Source organism: Simochromis diagramma, unplaced genomic scaffold (genome assembly GCF_900408965.1).
Source record: "Simochromis diagramma unplaced genomic scaffold, fSimDia1.1 OVJJ01000656.1, whole genome shotgun sequence".
Classification (NCBI taxonomy): domain Eukaryota; kingdom Metazoa; phylum Chordata; class Actinopteri; order Cichliformes; family Cichlidae; genus Simochromis; species Simochromis diagramma.
Genome location: NW_024387038.1, coordinates 1107002 through 1124168, shown reverse-complemented (window position 1 = coordinate 1124168; position 17167 = coordinate 1107002). Strand labels below are relative to the sequence as shown.

At 40.3% G+C, this 17167-nt stretch overlaps 1 protein-coding gene across 6 annotated transcripts in view; it reads right to left on the bottom strand.

Annotated features, from left to right (window-relative positions):
• Positions 1-7183: 7183 nt before the first annotated feature.
• Positions 7184-17167, bottom strand: part of zmp:0000000660 (arf-GAP with Rho-GAP domain, ANK repeat and PH domain-containing protein 2) — a 164403-nt gene continuing 154419 nt past the window's right edge. For 4 of the 6 annotated variants that reach the window (XM_040043485.1, XM_040043482.1, XM_040043483.1 and 1 more), the window contains 4 exons: positions 14840-14875; positions 11865-11928; positions 9785-9907; positions 7184-8892 (listed from right to left, as the gene is read on the bottom strand). In XM_040043485.1, coding sequence (XP_039899419.1) covers positions 8395-8892; positions 9785-9907; positions 11865-11928; positions 14840-14875 — 721 coding nt within the window. In that variant the 3' untranslated portion in view covers positions 7184-8394. The remainder of the gene's footprint in view (positions 8893-9784; positions 9908-11864; positions 11929-14839; positions 14876-17167) is intronic. The other 2 variants (XM_040043487.1, XM_040043486.1) reach the window with 2 other exon arrangements.

Genomic DNA, 17167 nt, shown 5'->3' with positions numbered 1-17167 from the left:
ACTAACTGAGCATCATTTAAACACCACAGCTTACCTGAGTACTGGTACTGACCATGCCTATCCCTTTATGACCACAGTGTACCATCTTCTGATGTCTGCTTCCATCAGGATAACACACCATGAGCTCATCCCAAACTGTTTTCTTGACCATGACTATGGCTGTATCCCAATTCAGGGTCTGCAGCCTTAAAGGCCGCATTTTAAGGCCGATTACGTCACAGCGACGCGACGAAGGCTGTCCCCATTCAAAGGCTGCTCGAAATGCGGCCCTCAAATGCGTCCTTCATTTCCCTGAATTTTAAGGACGTGGCGGTGTAGACTTCGTGGCCCAACATATCCCAGAATGCATAGCGCGGCGGTGGGTGTGGATAATTTTGCCGAAAAAAAAACGGCGGATGAGGGGCAGCCCGAAGAGTAAACTTTAAGTAAGTCCTGAATATTATGTCACTTATTTATGTGCAAATATTTACTAGCGAAGAACATTAAAACATTACTGTTGGCCACATGTCGGCAAAGTTATGTGACATTAGTGACGTTTGTACTAACTTGGTTTTAAAGCCTTTACTTTAAAATATACGCCGTTCAATAGCTGAGCTTAATCTTACAGAGAATGATCAAAGCTCATGCAGAAAGAAACAAACAAATGAACAAAAGATTTTCTCCTTCATTTCTGTCAAACAAAGCTGTATGACACGTTTCCAGCTGTTAGTATCATGGTTGCTAGGCAACCTGGGCAGCGCGACGGAAGCTAGACCGTCCCATTTCACAAGCCTCGCACTTCCGGTCTTAGCGGTCTTTGAGTACGCGGCCCTTGAGGATCGTCGAGCCTGGGTACTTTAAGGCTGCAGACCCTGAATTGGGATACAGCCTATAAGTGCATGACACTGTACTCAAATGGCCTCCACAGTCACCAGATCTCAATCCAATAGAGCACCTTTTGGATGTGGTGGAAAAAGAGGTTCAAATCACCGATGTGCAGCAACTGTGTGATGCCGTCATCTTAACATGGACCAAAATCTCTGAGGAATGTTTCCAGGAGTTTCTTGAATCTGTGCCATGAAGAATTAAGAGAGCTCTGAAGGGGGTCCAACCCAGTACCCAATAAAGTGTCCGATAGTATCAAATGTGAGTAGATAAAGAAAATACTGGCACTCTGAGGAATAAAAACAACCCTTCACTACACTTAATAAAGGGCAAAAAGACAGACTTGTTAAAGCAATAAACCGTTATCAGCACAGATGAGGGCTGGTGGGTTTTTTTTCTATATTCCTCAAGAATTGGCACTCTAATGTCCTTTAAAATGTTGTAGTTAAGCTCTCTATTACTTTGTATTGTATTACTTTGTATGATACATAAGAACCAATAGTTTTAACTGAGTGTAGCGCTGGAAGCAAGCCAGAGTACTTGGAATAAAAGGACTCTCAACAGGCCTGTTAAGTAGGAATGTATTCATTTCTACTAGTGCAATGAACATAGACCTTATTAATATACAGTTGTGTGTAGAAACCCCACATTTCCACAGTGCAAACAAAGCCTTAATAAGAAATGCTCAGACTCTGAATGCACAAACGTGGTCGCTCCATGATTAGAATATAAGGACATGACACAAAGGACAAGCAGCTTGCGTGTGAGGCATAATGAAAATAAAATGTTGATATGAATTTTTCATGGAGGGACCTGTGACAATTGCCTACGTGTGCACTTTCCGACTCCTATACATTATTCAAAGAGAGTTTATTTTTGAGTTTCACTCCAGAAAAAGTAGAATCCAGTATAATTTGTGAATAAAATAATGATATAATTACATATGAATAAGTCAAAGATTTTTTTAAAAAGTCTTTTTTTTTTTGGTCACAGGAATCCAAAACACGAGTTGAGATGCTCTTTGTGGCTCTTGGTTAGCGTCTCTTAAAGCTCACAGAGATGAACATAGATTACAGCTGAGTATACAGGGGATATCTGCTCAATGGATTAATGGATCTTAGATCTTTAGATATTTGGAGAAGATTTACCACGCGAGAAAAGCTTAAATTATTCTGTTTTATAAACCAGAAGAGAGCAGATGTGAGCTTTCAGCAACTGAACATGAAAAAAAGAAAACGCTTAAAAAAATGCATAATAAACCTGAAAGGAATGATGGTAATTATCATTAAACATTGATGTTTATAATTTTTTTAATGCCACATCTCTACCAGCAAATTCACTCATATTAAATAACTTTAATTATCCAATGGATCTGCCTGTAGTTATAGTTTTCTCGCTGCAAAAAGTAGAGAGATGACAATTTATGTGAAAGAAAAGAGAGAATCTCCAATTCTGTTACAGTCTCACACTGACACTTCTGCCATCTCCACTGTTCCCACCATCTGTATTTCTGTGGAAACACAGGAAAGGTAATTTTTAGCCAGAACTTTTGGCAAAGATAGAAATGTTTAATTTGCGGCGCACAACAGATGCAGCCGTGACACGAGAGAGAGACTGCACTGCTTCTCAATTTATGAATGTTTTCTGCTGGTTAGTAGCAAGTGTTACGTGCAACATTTATTTGGTCTTGAGCTTCATAAAAGGTGTCCATAAATGTGTATGTATATCCAGTCATCATCTAGGTAGCTCATTGTTCCATAGCAGCAATACAAAGAGACCTTTTTTGACTGAACTTGAACGTTTTGAATACACAGTGGGTCTTTTTTGGACAAATCTTTTGCTCTGGCTTCAGTCGTAATCACAGAGGTCACTCTATTAAAAGGTGTTAAAAGCTACTGCCCTATTCTCATTTTGACAAAACATAAATTATAGTAATGCTTTATCTAAGTGCAGCATTTGACACTATGGATAATAAAATAATTTTTGGCAGACTTGTAAATGAGGTGTTTTCTGGTTTAATCCTCAGAGCACATCTTTCAGGTATGAGATACATTGTAGCCATTTATATTTTAAAAAAATAGATTTATATCAATTTCAATTCAACTCAGTTTTATTGCTATACAGGGAGTGCAGAATTATTAGGCAAATGAGTATTTTGTCCACATCATCCTCTGCATGCATGTTGTCTTACTCCAAGCTGTATAGGCCTGAAAGCCTACTACCAATTAAGCATATTAGGTGATGTGCATCTCTGTAATGAGAAGGGGTGTGGTCTAATGACATCAACACCCTATATCAGGTGTGCATAATTATTAGGCAACGTCCTTTCCTTTGGCAAAATGGGTCAAAAGAAGGACTTGACAGGCTCAGAAAAGTCAAAAATAGTGAGATATCTTGCAGAGGGATGCAGCAGTCTCAAAATTGCAAAGCTTCTGAAGCGTGATCATCGAACAATCAAGCGTTTCATTCAAAATAGTCAACAGGGTCGCAAGAAGCGTGTGGAAAAACCAAGGCGCAAAATAACTGCCCATGAACTGAGAAAAGTCAAGCGTGCAGCTGCCAAGATGCCACTTGCCACCAGTTTGGCCATATTTCAGAGCTGCAACATCACTGGAGTGCCCAAAAGCACAAGGTGTGCAATACTCAGAGACATGGCCAAGGTAAGAAAGGCTGAAAGACGACCACCACTGAACAAGACACACAAGCTGAAACGTCAAGACTGGGCCAAGAAATATCTCAAGACTGATTTTTCTAAGGTTTTATGGACTGATGAAATGAGAGTGAGTCTTGATGGGCCAGATGGATGGGCCCGTGGCTGGATTGGTAAAGGGCAGAGAGCTCCAGTCCGACTCAGACGCCAGCAAGGTGGAGGTGGAGTACTGGTTTGGGCTGGTATCATCAAAGATGAGCTTGTGGGGCCTTTTCGGGTTGAGGATGGAGTCAAGCTCAACTCCCAGTCCTACTGCCAGTTTCTGGAAGACACCTTCTTCAAGCAGTGGTACAGGAAGAAGTCTGCATCCTTCAAGAAAAACATGATTTTCATGCAGGACAATGCTCCATCACACGCGTCCAAGTACTCCACAGCGTGGCTGGCAAGAAAGGGTATAAAAGAAGAAAAACTAATGACATGGCCACCTTGTTCACCTGATCTGAACCCCATTGAGAACCTGTGGTCCATCATCAAATGTGAGATTTACAAGGAGGGAAAACAGTACACCTCTCTGAACAGTGTCTGGGAGGCTGTGGTTGCTGCTGCACGCAATGTTGATGGTGAACAGATCAAAACACTGACAGAATCCATGGATGGCAGGCTTTTGAGTGTCCTTGCAAAGAAAGGTGGCTATATTGGCCTGCTGATTTGTTTTTGTTTTGTTTTTGAATGTCAGAAATGTATATTTGTGAATGTGGAGATGTTATATTGGTCTCACTGGTAAAAATAAATAATTGTAATGGGTATATATTTGTTTTTTGTTAAGTTGCCTAATAATTATGCACAGTAATAGTCACCTGCACACACAGATATCCCCCTAAAATAGCTAAAACTAAAAACAAACTAAAAACTACTTCCAAAAACATTCAGCTTTGATATTAATGAGTTTTTTGGGTTCATTGAGAACATGGTTGTTGTTCAATAATAAAATTATTCCTCAAAAATACAACTTGCCTAATAATTCTGCACTCCCTGTAGAATGAAATGACAGCAACAGTTGCCATAATGTGCTTTATGTTCTAAGGTCAAGAGCCTGCAATAATATAGAAAAATCCCAGCAATCAGTTGACTGTGTATGAGCAAGCATCACATCACATATCAGAATGTGACCGGGACATGTGGAGTCCCACAGGGTTCGATTCTCGGGCCACTACTTTTTATTCGACACTCTCCGGCAACCTAATTATTTACTTACTTATCACCTGCACAACTCCTGTGTAACACAAACTTATAATCAGCCAATCAATCATGCATATTCAAGACAGCCTGCTGAAGTTCGAACTGAGTGTCAAAATGGGGAAGAAAGGTGACTTACGGTAAGTAACTTTGAATGTAGCACTAGTGTTGGTGCCAACGATGCTAGTTTGAATATTTCAGAAACTGCTGATCCACTGACATGTTCTTGCTCAGAACAGTACCTCTGAACATACAATATATCAAACCTTAAGGTCGAGAGCATCCTGACCAACTGTATAACAGTCTGGTACGGGAACTGCTCTGCCTCGGACCGGAAGGCGTTGCAGAGGGTCGTGAAAACTGCCCAGCGCATCGCCGGAGCACCACTTCCTGCCATAAAAGACATCTACAGGAAGCAGTGTCTGAAAAGGGCTGGGAAAATCATCAAAGACCCCAGTCACCCATCACATGGACTCTTCACCCTCCTGCCCTCTGGGAGGCGCTACAGGAGCCTCCGGACTAAGACCACCAGGTACCGGAACAGCTTCTTCCCCACAGCTGTCAGACTCCTGAACTCTGCCTCCTGACATCTGACCCACGTTAAACTCATGGACTGAACATACACACACCCACAATGGACAACCGTACCCTCAAACACACAATAATAACATGGACTGAACCACCACTCACAACCACTAGCACTTTATATAGCCTCTGTAGAAACTATCTACACCCTCACTTATCTTAACTGCACTACTGTATAGCTCTGTGTAAATAATCATTCTGTACATATGATAATTTTTAACCCTACAACTGTTTACAACTTGCATAGTTCCCATTTCTGTATAACTGTATATCTCAGATTCCTGTAAAGTTATTTATTTCATATTCTGTATAGTTTTTCATATTATCTGTTCATAGCCTGTACATAGCTTGTACTCACTACAGCCTGTACATGCTTATAGTTATAGAATATTCACAACATACTTCATACCGTGTACATTATAACATACCATAATAGACCCATTTCTGTAATATACTTACATATCTATATTATTGCTAATATATATTGTAATATATCTATATCACTAAAGCACTTCTGAATGGATGCAAACTGCATTTCGTTGCCCTGTACCTGTGCATGTGCAATGACAATAAAGTTGAATTCTAATTCTATTCTATTCTAGAGTAGAAGGTAACTGAGGCTACAATTCACACAACTTCACCAAAATTGGACAAGGGAAAACTGAAAAAACATTGCCTGATCTGATGAGTCTCGATTTCTGCTGCGACATTCAGGTGGTTGGGTCAGAGGGTGGTGTAAACAACATGAAAGCATGTATCCATTCTGCCTTGTATCAACAGTTCAGGCCATGTTCAGGTAATGTAGTGGTGTGAGGGGTATGTTGGGACCCTTAGCACCAACTTATCATTTAAACACCACAGCCTACCTGAGTATTGTTGCTGACCTTGTCCACCTGTTTATGACCACAGTGTACGCATCTTTTGGTGGATGCTTCCAGCTGGATAACACACGATGTCACATAGTTTTTGTAGTAGTTGTTGTTTTTTTAAGCTATTTAAGGTGCACTAAACATACTCTGGTCTTTCAGCACCCATAAGCACTACAGACCCATAAACTTAAATGAGAGTCAGAGTTAGTTAATGACATAAATTATTGTATTTTTCTCACTTTGACTGCAAAGACAAAAGTCCAAGTTATATATTTTGGCGATTTAGGGCCAAGCAACATCATATTAATAACCAAATCAATATGCTTTAGAGGGATTTTCTCCAGTCTCCCTAAAATATCTTTAGATATCTACAGCTCTGTCAGAAAGCTGCTGCAAGAGCTGTAACAAGAACCAAGAGAACTGAGCACAATACTGATGTTTACACTGACTCCCAGTGAAGACATTGAGAGAGCTGGTACTTGTTTATAGGTCACTCAATAATCTCAGGCATACATACAGTTCAGACAATCCCTAGACGAATTTATACCCAGGAGGACACACAGATCTTTAAGAAGCAGTCAGCTGGTATAACCTAAAGACACATCAGAACACACTAAAGATGCTTTCAACCACTTCCTCCACACAGATGGATCCATCTTTCTGATAATCAGTGATTAATACTAACCAACTTCAGTTCTATTATCTGCATGTTCAGTTCCATTGATGCGCTTTTATCTATTTTGGTTAGCATTTGAATCACTTCTCATTTATATTTATTGTATTCTATTTGAATCACCTATATTTTATGGCTAAAAATTGCTTCTGTTTTGAATGTGGTCATGAGATTATGATCTCTTGCATCATCATGCTGATATTTTCTGTTTTCAGGCCTTTTTTCTTCTTAAAATATCAGAAAAAAAGATAACCCATAGAAACAAGCTAGCAAAATGTTAGTGTATGAAAACGCTAAACATGAATGTGCAACTTCACTAAATGTTTTAGCACATTTATTTATATTTTTATGCTGTACATTAATTTGACATTTGGTGGCGGCCCCCTGCAAAGTTTAAAAATGGCATGGCACATAATCTTAGGCTTCAAAAACACTGCCAGTGGGGCTACAGTTCGGTTACAGTTGTAACAGTTACAGTGGTACAAAAACTGCTAGAACCATAAAAGCAACTACAAATAAATAAAGGTACCTAACACTTTGGCCTGTGTGCCACAGCCAGCTAAAATTGTATCGTACTTCTATTTAAATCCATTACCGACTTGTGCACACCAAATCAGCTTTTTGTGCACCAACATGTATGATTGTATTGGCAGTGCTGTACATATCCAGGAGTAATGTTGTCCCGTAAGGCCACGATTCCCTGGAGCCCCCTGGTGGACTGCCATGGTGCTGCAGGTGGGGAGCAATAATAACGAACATTTAAGCTTTGACATTACATTTATATAAATATGTAACTGTAGTATTTATTTCTATAAAAGTGAATTACAACTGGTAAGAGGAGGTGGCTAATTTGTGATATTACTCATTACACACATTGTCCAAAAAACTTTGCATATGACTGCGTAGAATTAGCAGCCTTTGCTGTTTTTTTTAGTTTTTTTTTAAATAAAATTATCCAAAAAATATATTACTTTCACTTGTATTTTGATTAGAGAAAGATTTATTATTGGTTGGCCCCATGGGATTTTCTATTTTTTAAGTGGCCCGCAGCACTATTGACTTTGGGAATGGCCGCTGTAAGGAAACAGCAGGCTCCTGCCTGTAAAAGTAAAAGTATAGTTGCAAATTCTTTGGCAAGGCTTTAGCTGGAAAAAAAAGACATTGCATAAGCATTTGGAAATGTTTCCAGAAACTTCTGAGTTTGATAGCGGAACATATTTACGCAACTTTCTCTAGCTTTCAAACAGTGGTATATAAATCTTAATTTGTAGTGCTTGGGTCAGCGCCATGGCCAGCTGAGGTTTGCGTGACCTTTGCAGTCTCCTGCACCTGTTTTGCACATACCCATGTGCATCACCATGTGCATCACCATCTCCATATATATACAAGTTCAAAAGCTCAGGTCAGACTGTGATCATCGCTCATGAAAGCAACTTGTTCTCTTTTCATTAATACTGTGTAGTCTTTCAGAAATGATCATGATACTTTATGTAATTTCCCCCTCATGTCTCCTCCTGTCAGTCATTGTTCTTGTTAGTGCGACCAGTCTTGTTCAGGACAGAGTTGAGTTCATTCAGCAGATTTGGAGGGAGTATAGCTTCCCCACCCAGAGCAGGTCTTTTATTGACCGTCTTACAGCCGCTTTGAGGGAGAACGGGCAAAGGCATGGGCTGCATGTGTCTGGAAGAAGATGGTGACGGGAGCCGTAGAGGCAGGCAAACATCCACTGAAGTTCTTCTGCTTGGGATTGCTGGGGGTTTGAATGGTTCGTTGGACTTTGGAGCACCTATGGTGTTGGACTTTGGAACAGCTATGGGGTTGGATTTTGGAGAACCCATGGTACTGGACTTTGGAGCACCTATGGTGTTGGACTTTGGAACAGCTATGGGGTTGGATTTTGGAGCACCCATGGTACTGGACTTTGGAGCACCTATGGTGTTGGACTTGAAGTGGGGACTGGGATCCTTGGCGGGCCTCCATTCTCCATCTCCAAGAGAAACCCTCCTTTCGGTTGTCTATAGGTAAACATGGCAGATATAGATGTAGTGAAATCACAGACTCTTCAATCTTATAATCACTCATAGCATGATGCATGATGACAAGAATAAAACTAAAGCTAAATAAAAAGCTAAAGCTAAATAAAACTAAAGTTTTTCACAGTATATCAGATAGGCCCGTGCTGGTGTTGTTTCTGTATCATCATAATAATGTTGGTCCAGGATGAACATGACAACTGACCAATCATGTTAATCTGATATCTTAGGGATGTGGTGTTATTAGGTGTATGGTGACTGGTCTGCAGGAATACTGATCCTGGACTAATATTTTTACTCTGATGTAGGAGCAACACCAACACAAGGATATGAGATTGTGTGTCTTCTGCTCTGTGGCAGGTGGTGTGAGCTCCAGACTACTTGTGACCATGAACTAAGCAGTAAAAGAAAAATGGAAGCATGGTCTGATGGCAAACATAGCCATATTTTGAAACTCTTGAAAAACTAATAATAATACTAATATTAATATTGATCGATTACTTTCCAACCTAACCATGGCAGCAAATAAGAGCTATAAAGAAAAAAACCACCAGTTCTCAGCCTCCTAGTAGATACACCTATGGTATAAATGTGAAAATCCAACGTAACTTCTTTTGTGAGTTATTACATTCACAAGATTTTCAGTAAACATGACCTTTGACCTTGGGATCAGGGTCAGAGGACCTTGAGGTCGATGTTACAGAGATTTGAAGTCATCTGAGTTTTTTAGTAGATGCACCTTTGGTATCAATTTAAAAATCCTACATTCCCTCATTCTTGTGTTCACAAAGTCGGGTGCCCACGCTGCCAACCACAACAATACCCCCCATCAGCCTTTTATGGCTGAGGGGTAAAAAAACATTGAGTTCCTCACCTGTTTGCTAGAGTTGAGGTTCTGAGGCAGCACCTTGCTCCCTTCAGTTAGAGCTCCACCTCTGGTGGATTTGTGATCTGCCATTTCTTTTGAGTTGGTGGATGCATGAAGGTCAGAACCACACTGAAAGCACAAGGCAGACATCATGAAAACGGGTTATATATCATTTAAAACAACATTATTTTCATTTATTGTCTTTGTATGCTCTTTAAGGTCCAGCTCTGCATGTATGAGACCTGTGCAGTAAAATGGAGTAGATGAGGAATAACATGAATGAATAGACTAATGATGACTCCAAGACGCACTAAAAACTGGATGTCTGCCCTTGACTGTGTGAGAAAGAAGGAAGGAAAGAAAAGAGAAACAGAACTGTCAGCAACAATATTTGTTTTTGAAAGTATGAATAATTAATAAAAAGCATGATATTGCTCCTTAGTCTAAAATATCTACGTGCCGGTTCAGTTTTCAGTCAGATTGAGACAAGCATCCTTAATAATGAGGGGAAGTCAAAGAATGATGATACTCTGTTCCAGTACAGCTGTCTGGCTGCGCTCTGATCTCCAGCTAAACTTTCTCTTTAACAATGTCCCCTTTTAAATCACCGTGACCCCCCCCCCCCCCCCTCCCCCAACGTGTAAAACCGTCTCTCTTAAACAAATCCTTATTTCATCAATGCCAGAACCTGTCCTTGGACCTTTACACCCTCCCCCAACTCTCGAACACCCGCCATCACCCATTCTACCTTGCTTCAGAATGAGGTCCTCCATCGCCAGTTGCTATGGAAACTGTTGGAGCACAATGCTCGCTAACAGGTAAGGTAAGGGAAATCAAGAACAAGTGCTTTCCGTCGACTTTCTCATCTGCACTTCCTCTCTGCCCTTCCCACAAGTCCCGCGTCCTTCCCTCAAGCCTCTGCGTTGGAAGCTGACAATCCTGATATTTAGCGGATTTGGGAAGAGAATTCTAATATTTTTAGCCGGCTCCGGTCTGCTATAGATTTAGTTGTTGCAGAGCAAAGAGCTTCTGCAAAGAGCGAGGAGGAGGGGGAAAGTCCACTGAAATAAACACCTTGAAACACTTAGAAACAACAGACAAAAATTGCCTTCCCCTTTAGATCAATCTCTCCCCGACAGTGTTGCCCTTTTTACTTTCTAACCCAAACTAAGGCACTAAAAGGCTTTTACAGTAAGCACCTGTGATAAACAACACTTTGCTGCAGACGGGTTCCCATAAAGGGAGACAGCCAGAGTGCTAATACAGATGAAATGTGCTGAGCATACAATACAGAGCTGGCAAATCTTCCTTCGATCTTTCAGTTAAGGACGAGTGTGAAGTTCAACTTTGGTCTTTTACTTGAAAATGAGCAAAAAATAGACACCAGTGTTGAGTCTAATGAGAAAATAAGACGCCGTTTCTCTTGGAGGGGGGCAGAAATGACTGCGAGAGTGAAAATTAATACAGGATTATGACACGTGCGTAGCTGTTCTCCCCTTGGTTTGCTTTGCCCTGCATTATTTATGTCATATGTGCTGTGTCAGCGACTGACAGCGACAACACTTAGCTCTATCTGCAGGCTAAGTACCACAATGTGATTGTTACAGTCGCCTTGACCTTATTCTCACAGCTTTTCCACATAAAGTGATTTATGTTATTGCTGAGTGACCTCGAAAACTTTACAGTTCTCTCCCCTGTTTATGTATTTTTGTCTGCCTCACCGTACAAAGGAAAAGGATGATTGGGAGAAAAACATATGATTTATCATATCTCCTTGTTCTGAGATATGGATTGTAAAAAAAAAAAAAGATGATTTATTCTGTCTGTATTTGAGGGTATTTTTCATCCAAATATGGAAGAAAAAAGGAGGAGGATATGTCCACAGCGTGCATGTCACATTCACTGATATTTTTGGCTCACGACACCGCAATAAAAGGCTTAGAGAGGGATGCACATAGTTCTCCTGCAGTCCTGCAGCTACGCCGCACACTTCAGCGTCTACTCATTAAATTGCCTTATCGAGCGTCTGCATGAGAGAATTCCTCGCTCCTGTTTTAACTTCCTCTCTAGTTGCGCGTCATCTTACCTTCATCCTGATGATGTCTGTCACCCAGTTGACCTGCGTCTCCCTCTTGTCGCAGCAGAAATGCCTGAGGAGGAGAAAGCTTGGTCACATCAGTCGCTGATTTCCACCTCATTATTTTCACACCCATTTTAATCAGGCAGCTGGACTTGGTGAGTCACAGCAGTGGACACAATTTCTTCTGAGGGGATCACCGAATAAAAAAATAAATAAAAGACTGCGCCATAGCTGCAGTCACCTTTGATTCTGTAAATCTGCATTAATAAAGTCTATATATGCAGCAATGATTAGTTTTGTGAGAAATAATCTTGGATGAAGGTTTAAAGTAATACCTGTCATGCACTGTACTCCAGGTTTGCTATTATTAAAAGAGAAATAAAACATACAGTACTGTGAAAAACTGGTTTCTTAGTTTTTGCATATTTGTCACACTTACATGTTTCAGATCATCAATCAAAACTTAACATTGGACAAACATAACCAGAGTAAACACAAACATGTTTAAAAGGTTAAAAGGTTAAAAGTTATCCAACCCTACCTGGCCATGTGTGTGAAAACATAATTGCCCCCTAAGCCTAATAACTGGTTGTGCAAGAACTGCAATCAAGTGTTTGTGATAACTGACATTGAGTCTTTTACATCACTGTGGAGGAATTCTGGCCCACTCATCATTACAGAATTGCTTTGAGTCACATTGGTGGATTTTCGACCATGAACGGCCTGTTTTAGGTCAGGCCAAAGCATCTCAATCTGATTTGAGTCCAGACTTTGAATAGACCGCTGCAAACGTCAATGTTTCTTTGACCCATTCAGAGGTGGACTGACTGGTGTGCTTCAGATCTTGTGCTTCGGGGCATGAAGTATGAACTGATGGCCAGAAACTTTCTTTCAGGATTGTCTGATATAGAGCAGAATTCATGGTTACAGCAAGTCGTCCTGAAGCAGCAAAGCAGCCCCAGACCGTGTCACACTACCACCACCATGTTTGACTGCTGTATGATGGGTTTTTTTCTAAAATGCTGTGTTAGTTTTATTCCACATGTAACGGGACTCAGCCCCTCCAAAAAGTTCACCTTTTGTCTCATCAGTCCACAGAATATTTTACCAAAAGTCTCTGAGATCATCAAGACGTTTTTTGGTAAATGTGAAACAAGCCTTTGAGTTCTTTTTGGTCACCAATGATTTTCTCCTTGTTCTCTCCCATGGATGCCATTTTTGCCCAATCGCTTTTCTTATTGATGAATCATGAACTCTGACCTCAGCAGGTCTGACAATAGTCAGCCGTGGGTGTGGCTACTGAAACTGAACTCAGCTTTCCTAAAAATGTCGTAATCCCAATAAATTAACGATTTAACAAGCTCCGTTGGTATTATGGGACCTTACCCCCCTGCCCCTAAAAACTGAACTCTTTATTTAAAAACTGAATTTAGTACTTACTCTGGTTACCTTTTGCGAATGTTTAATGATATGAAACAAATAAGGGTGACAAATATGCAAAAAACAAAGACAATCAGGAATGGAGAAAATACTTTTTCACAGCACTGTAACAAAGTCATGTGACCACACATATATAGGATGTTACTCTTGGCACTCAACTGCTGCATTCACGCTGATAAAACTACAGCAGAAAGTTTTGTGAGGGACTAATTAACATGAAGGTTAAAGCAGAAGTGTGTGTTTCACCACATCCACAGATAAAATTAACATCAAATACAATTCACTGAATTAATGTGCAATCACTGTAATTTTGTATCTTCTGCAGGACTGTAATATAATATTTGAATTATTTTGACTATAGCTTGGCTGAATACTCGATTATGTGAAAATCCATATTCCCCATATAATGAAGGCTTTAAATTCAACATATAATCAGCACTGGGTAATAATCACTCGTACCTAAACCTTAACTTATAGTCCAAACATTGTCAGACAGGAAACATTCGGTATTTGCTCTGCACAAGGTGGATGGGAGTTTATTTGTGTTCTTATCAGTACTTTTTGCAGAAAGAAAGAAAGAATCAAATTAATAAGAGATATTACATAATGTTGTAGCAGATTTTGTCAGGTAGGCAAGTGAAGTTATGTGGATCTCATCAGTTTATTTGGGTGTGAAGGGTGGGAGTGGGGGTTACGTGGATGCAAGTGCACCAACAAAAACTCTGAAACTGGGGATTTCTGAAGCACACGCCCATATCAGGTTACTAACAACTTACTTTTAATCATTACTTCATGTTCATATTTTCGATTCTAGGACATCAAACGTGCACTTTTTTTGTCTAAATGTGATGGACCTTTGTCGAATGTTTCAAAGAACTGCTCGTTTCCTTCTTTACTTGCTAAAAGACCTACTGGCATGTAAGCTAATCAAAGCTAGTCAAATAAAAATGTGAAAAATTATGTTTTTTGTAGCAATAACGAATTAATTTTCTTACGTTCTTCCACTACTGAAAGCAGTACCAATAACACTGGAGTGTATCGATGCCCCAGTTAAGACCTGAAGCCTGTTTAACACCAGGTTTTCGGTAAACATCCCTAGCCCCACGTCTACTGATTCTACATGTTAATACCTGCTTAGAGAGATTAGTTTGACAGACAGCTATGAAAAGATGAACTAGAAGCTAGCACGTTGACTTAATGTTACTGGTAGTTGCTAACAGTTAGAGGACATTACTCGTTTCATGTCTCTTTTTTGTGATCAGGATAATTATGCTTCATTTCCTCACCGAGGTTTTAAACGCTGACATGCTTTGACATTAAGGGAATGAAGAACACTTGCTTAAATCTTTCAGGAGCTTATAGGGTCACCTGACCTTGCAGGCATCACATCACAGGTATTAAAAAAATGTAAAAAAATCTGATGAAATTAATAAATAAAGTGTGATTCTAACTATTAGATTCTTTCTGTTTTGGAGAGAGTTTAAAGCAGAAAAGGGTCAAACGTACAACCACGACTCATAGAACGTCAGTGTGTTACTCACAATTGTTGCTTATCAGTGCAGATGGTGAAGCCCCAGCTGTGAAAAGAGGGAAGAGACAGTTCAGACTTGAAAATTGGGATTCTGCAAGTCTAAATTTGCAATTTCCTGCATACTGGTATAATTCAAAAACAGGGTTCACAAGTTTCTCTAAAAGAAACGGTGAACGTTCAAAAATCCCACTTCACATAAACAACTTTAAACAACTTGAGAAAGTACTGTAAAGATAGTAGAAGGTCAAAACCTTTTCACGAACATCCAAAGAGGAAAGAGAGTTCCCAGCAAACACTGGGTGCCAAACAGTGGAATTAATTAAGCTAATTAGTGCAGTTTCAGCCCACATGTTTATGCATGAGCAGACATCAATATGCTCTGGGCCAAACTGTACAATACACAGAGCACACGCTGTTCACCTATAAGCCTTAAAGTATATTTTGTTAGGAGGGCTGCAAAAGACACAGAACTTCTGACATGCTGGAGCGGTGAGCGAATCTGCTGGGGGTAAAAACAGATGATCGCATGGACACGGTTTACTGCGCCAAGCTGCGGTATTAGCTAAAAGGAACGACCCTCTTCCCACACGCCACCATTTCCATGCACTCAAAAGCCTATCGATACACGGACACGTGTGCGCTTCGGTGTAAATTAACCTGCGCGGGGGTAACATAAGGTGAAAAGACCACCTTCCTAGAGAATGTGCTTTCCTCAAAAACCTTTGCAGCAGCAGCTGAAAAGAAGCAGAAAAGTAGGGAGAAGAACAAAGCGAAGAGAGAGGGGGGTTGGAGAGAGCCAGCAGCCTGGAGCACCACTCCTGTGAGTGAGGGCCGCAGATCCAGCCCAGCAGTAGGCCGCTCACAAATAGACCTCAACCTAATGAGGTACTGGAGCGCTGCCTCTTCCTAACCCTCTCACTACGACTCTCTCCGTTCTCCTCAGCACTCTGTCTTTATTTCTTTATTCGCTGTATGACTTCTCCCACAGCCCACTCGACAGTATATGATACCAGCCTGCATCTTTCTGCATCTGTCCCTCTTTTCCCTCATCTCTCCGTCTCCCACTCCTGCTCTCTTATCCGGTTTTCCTCGCCCTGAAGGACTTCGTAATGCAGACAATCGTTGTCTGGGTTCATTTCTCAGTTTTTTTTTGTTCGACTCGACAGTCCGACACGGGGAAAATTATGAGGAATTATAATCGCGATGTGAAATATAGAATAAATGTCCTCTTTGTTTGACCAACAAGAAATGCTGCGGCGCTGGCATGTGTCATCAATTCCAATAACAGAGGATCATTAAAATAAAACAGTGGCGGCAATGTTTTTCTACTTGCGGGAACCGAGTTTAATAATTTGTATTTGTTAAAACGCAATTACATTTAATCAATTCATTACAGTGAAAAATAAGATGGGGTCAGGAGGGTCTTGGGCATGGATGTCAAACATAAGGCCTGAGGGCCAGAAATGGCCTGGGAACGACTCTAATCCGGCCCCACTGGATGCATTTGGAAAATGTAAAGCTAGGCATAAATGTTTTTACTTTTAGTTAGAAGTGCTGCAGCTTTTCATACTAACAAAGACCTCTCGTAATAGATAAACAATTAAATAACAGAAACATTCCCGTCTTTTCACTATTGACTATAAAAATGTCTGTTTTCGGTTTTATTTGTTTTTCACAATCGGTCCACAGAAATAAGGACATTTTCTATGAATTAACAGAAGCTTTCTGTTTTATAATAACAGGACCATCTGGGCATTGAGCTGCCAGGATTTCTTCCTGTAATTTTACACATTTACTTCTTACAATTTAAGACTGAAAGATTTCAGATTACAGCAGCATTTCTTTATCATGTGGAAAAACTGTGAAGTACTGTTGAAATTGTCCTTCTTGTTCACATATTAAAATATCTCAGGGACTAATGTGTAGTTAAACTTCTTTACACTGACAGAAAGGAGAGTTTCACTGGTCCCATTTAAGATTGAAGTGAGGTGTATGTGACCCACGATGTAAAATCAGTTTGACATCCCTGGTTTTAGGGGAGGGGTGGGTGGCAAAACTTTGAGGGTCGAGGAAGGGAAAGAGGAAATACAGCGTCACTTCCAGGAGGACTGATTTGGTAAGAATGTACGCATGTGTGGAGGGAGGAAGAGGACTCAAATGCAGACACTTGGAATTAAACTATAATTTAAAAAAAACGTGAGATGTTTATTTGTGGCTTGGAAATACTACAAAATGGCACAAAAACGCAGATGGACACTGACGGGAAACTAACTAGAACTAGAACAAAAAATGATTAAAAATCTGAACATGGAAAAACCTGCAAACATACAGAGGCATG